The sequence below is a fragment of the Branchiostoma belcheri genome, unplaced genomic scaffold (assembly GCF_001625305.1).
Source record: "Branchiostoma belcheri isolate BF01 breed outbred unplaced genomic scaffold, Haploidv18h27 scaffold1249, whole genome shotgun sequence".
NCBI lineage: Eukaryota > Metazoa > Chordata > Leptocardii > Amphioxiformes > Branchiostomatidae > Branchiostoma > Branchiostoma belcheri.
In genome coordinates this window covers 1-4,295 of record NW_017802657.1, presented here as the reverse complement: position 1 = coordinate 4,295, position 4,295 = coordinate 1, and the positions used below count along the sequence as shown (strand labels likewise).

Here is a 4,295-nt window from a genome sequence, read left to right as displayed (position 1 = left end):
CACAGTAGATATGGGAAAAACGTAAATAAAAAAAAAGATATAAAATATAATATGCCCCTTGTTTTGCAATGAAAAAGATTGTCCGTCCGTCAGAAACGCCCCCACGAATAATATCCAAGGCAGTATCCTTTGGCCACACTCCTCTATGGATACAGCCTTGCCACCGTGTGATCTGCTTGGAGATTATGTTATATATGCTGGATGCTGCTATAGAGATGACCACACTAGACCACGGCTTGGGCCAGACTGATCCCAGGGACACTGGGTCCCTGTCCTTTATTGGTCTTATCCGGGAGTTACATAATCGACACCAGATGTGTCACCACATGTGTACAAGTCCAACCTCCTACACTGGCCCCCTCTTCACAAAAGGTGTCGTCCTCGACACATAAATATACTGAGGGGCAGAAAAACAAAAACAACTAAAAAACAACTAACAGCAAACTACATCAAACAAATGCTACAGTGGCTAAACGCTAATCTATAACTAAAAGTGTTACCGCTGTAATAATAATGGCCACCGGAAAAACAACAATGATAATGGGTTTGAAATTGGGTCCATAAAGTAACAGGATGCTATTAATTAACTTGGCCAACAAAAAGCAGATGTGCACATGGTCTTTGGAATTTGATGGTAAGGGTAAGACGGACCGCTGCTATACAGTACATGTGGAGCACAATAATAAACGAACAAGGCATAAACAATTACACATACAAAATAGCACATAATTTTGAACTTGCACAGCGGCAAAGTTCGCATTTCCTCGCGTACTCCCTAGCGTGGGGCAGTCTGGGGACTTCCGGACCGTCACACAGCGACAGTGTGATCCGGGAACGCAAAAAATACATGATCTTCCTAGCAGAGTCGTCCCGTAGGCTAGCGTTTCTACTAGACAAGCATCATTCGCAAGAAACACAAAAACACAAAGGCTAATACATGATCTTCCTAGCAGGGTCGTCCCGTAGGCAAGCATTTCTACTAGGCAAGCATCATTTGCAAGTAACACAACATAGGCTCAAGGCGGCTTGGTCGCTTCCCGTAGGCGTGCGAGCAAGGGCAAACATAGAAAACAAAACATATTGTGCAACAAGTCAACACCACAAGAGTTCATAGGTCTTAGAAAGTTCTGTGGGTAGAGATACAGTACTCAAGAGTTCGCAGCAAAGATCAAGCAGGTCACGTCATGTTAGAAAGTCAGTTCCTACTCATGATGGGGTCGGTTGTCTGCGACACGAGGGCTGCCTGGAGTCAGCGGGCTGGATTCCGCGGGCGGTCGGCGGTCGGGACGCGGCGACGTGGCACAGGCTGCTCGGGCTGGAAGGTGACGGCATGGCACGGTCTTGACGGTCTTGGGCAGGGTTGCATGGCTGAGACAAATGGCAGGTTCACGGCAGGCCTGGTTCACGGGAGCACGGCTGGGTAGAAAAGAGGTCGTGGCACGTAGCGACAGCGTCGACGGATCCTTAGTCGGTGTGGCCGGATACGGAGCGGCGGTCTGGTGTGTCGGGCGGCATGGCGGCTGTCAGGGGTCGAGTCGGTGTGGCCGGCTAGCGGGCTGGCGGATCGGGCAGCATGGTAGCGATGGCTGCGGTCGATCGATGGGTCAGGGATGCTACCTAGTCGGGCGGCATCGTCGGTATGGCGTGGGTTGAGCGCTCGAAAGCGCTGTACGCTGCCACCAGTGTTATATATGCTGGATGCTGCTATAGAGATGACCACACTAGACCACGGCTTGGGCCAGACTGATCCCAGGGACACTGGGTCCCTGTCCTTTATTGGTCTTATCCGGGAGTTACATAATCGACACCAGATGTGTCACCACATGTGTACAAGTCCAACCTCCTACAATTACTCACAAAGCTCTTCCCCACTGTTCTTAGTTGAACTTGAACCATGGTTGAACCGTATACGCGTACGTTTCTGAGAGACAACCTTTGTTTCAGGAGCGATCCCGGCGCGGACTCCAAACAGACCGACGTGCCGTCTGTGTCAGACATGAGCGCCACGGGAATCAACATCATGGCCATGGACAGACAGGTGAGAGGTTCTGTACATCTAGCCTCTACCAGGCTTCGGGAGACGGCTGGAAAGAGTAGAAATCGGTCGAATAGAGAGATATTAAACATGCCGAGGGGGTTGGTCCGCTCTAGAGAGTACGTTTTACCGCAAAACGCACTCTCTAGCGGACCAACTACCTCGGCATGTTACCTCTTCATTTGACCGATTTTTACTCTTTCCAGCCGTCTCCCGAAGCCTGGTAGAGACTAGTGTACATCATGTGTATACATACGTGGGCTGGAGTTTTGTTACTACTTCGTGTAACTTAATTTAGGTCTAATTTAGGTCTCCGGATCCACTCGACTAACAACGATGACTGAAAAACAGCAAAATTTAGCCAAATAGGGAGAATAATTTGCCCGGAGAGTTTGGCCAAAAAGCGTCATACTCATAAGCATTGTAAGAATGAGATGAGTCAAGGGAAAAGAATTTCAATGTTTGCCAAGCTAGGTGATTTTTCACAGAGGAAGCGACTTCTGTTACAAACACGATATATGTGCTCATCTTTATTTGTCATCGCTAACCAGGTTATGTACGTTTTGTCGACGTCTTGCGTCTTGTCAAATATGTCAGTGTTTTTGTCACGTCACTTTTGCAGCTGGACACTTGGCAGGCCTTTGCTCCCTTACCTGCAGTACCAGACCCACGCAGTAGGAGCGTCCCTGTACCGTCCCGGATACCCAAACAGATCCACCCAAGACTTCGTTATACCATAGGAGCGAACCGGCGGCGGGCCACTCCCCTGCACCTAGCCCCTCTGTCCCCGCGTGTCCACCCGAGTGTCGCTGCCAGGGAGATGCTGGACCCAGAACTCAGGGTCTTGCGTGGTTTCGCGCCCAAAATGGCGCCAGGTGGCCTGCAGGTGTTTTGACGTTGAACCGTCTGTTCTGTCTACAGGTGCGCAGGTGGTTGGGTGTCTTACTGCACGAAGATGCTTGTACTCATGACAATGCAATACTTTCGAGATGTAGCGCATGAACTATTTATAGGAAGGCTTTCTCTTTTTTTCTTTTGGTGGATAGAATTTTGAACTGATGCACGTTTCTTTTACCCTTGTGTATGCTTTCATAGTACACCACTGTTGCCTGTAAGCTATTCAACGTTTTAGACACGCCACTTGCTTCCTGGTAGCTCGCTCAGCATATAGCTTCAACAGTAGAACGTTTTCTCTCACTTTCCAAATCCGACGGCCATTTTGGTGGCCTTATTTGCATTTCCATGGTAGCTCAAGCATACGCAGCATTTTTGTGTTTTGTCGGCAAGGTTTTAAGTATTCATCTGGGTCGGATATAGGCTTTAGATAATGGTTATTTGAACGCAGATCTCGAAAATGCTCGAGCTGTAACTCAATGGAATGCTAATGAGGACACCAACATGGCGGCTGACACGGCGATGACGTCATGTGAAAACAACCCTCACCGTTGATGACTTCTCTCCACAGATATGGCACGACAAGAAGGGCCGCGGATACCTCAGCTTCGCAGCCCCCATCCGTAAATGATCCATCCCTGTTTGGTTTTGTCACTCTGTGTGAGTTTTGCGTCCTTCTGTGTGTCCACGTTTTCAAACAGGGGTCACACTTGCACGACGATTGTACTAATGCATGCAGAATGCAGTCTCCAAGCAAATGTAGGGTCCTGATTGATGTTTTATGCGTTAGCTATAGGGGGAAGCAAAGAAAGAAAACAGCGGGCCTCTAAAAGAAAGACGTATAAAAATCTTAAATAATGCATCGAACACTGACCCGGACCCTACATCTTGGAGATTATGCACTTTCCAACTTTTTTTCAGCACTTAAATGCACGTCTTTATTTTAATGCATGGTAGTCTTCCTGATATATCTTGATACTGAAATGTTTGCGTAACGAAACACGTGAAAAAGCCACATTTTGAAATTGTAAGTTTATGTCTTTTTCTATGTTTTGTTCAGGATTTTTTGGAGCATCTAGAAAACTTCACCTGGCGAGAGAAGTTAAAACTGCTGAGCCTGCAGGAACAGCGGCCGCTGGGAGCGTGGTTCCGCCAGCGGGGACAACAACAACCCGCCAAACCGCCCGACACCGCCCGCGAAAAGACACCCGAGAAGAACAAGAGACGAGCGGAAAGGAATTCGCAGCGCTTCAAATGCCTCGCTCTGGACCCTGACAACGCTGTCATGGACCACTGGGAGGGAGATCGACACCAGAAGGAGAGGCACGCGCAGCTCAACCAGAAATCGCTAGGTGTCGTTTTGTTC

At 48.6% G+C, this 4,295-nt stretch overlaps 1 protein-coding gene across 1 annotated transcript; it reads left to right on the top strand.

The window, feature by feature from the left end:
* Window positions 1–1,894: 1,894 nt before the first annotated feature.
* LOC109463352 lies at window positions 1,895–4,289 on the top strand (the record flags this gene model as incomplete). Its single annotated transcript, XM_019760125.1, has 3 exons — window positions 1,895–2,038; window positions 2,658–2,921; window positions 3,990–4,289. Coding segments are annotated over exons 1-3 (708 nt in total), but the record flags the coding sequence as incomplete, so codon positions are not given.
* Between the last annotated feature and the right edge of the window lie 6 nt (window positions 4,290–4,295).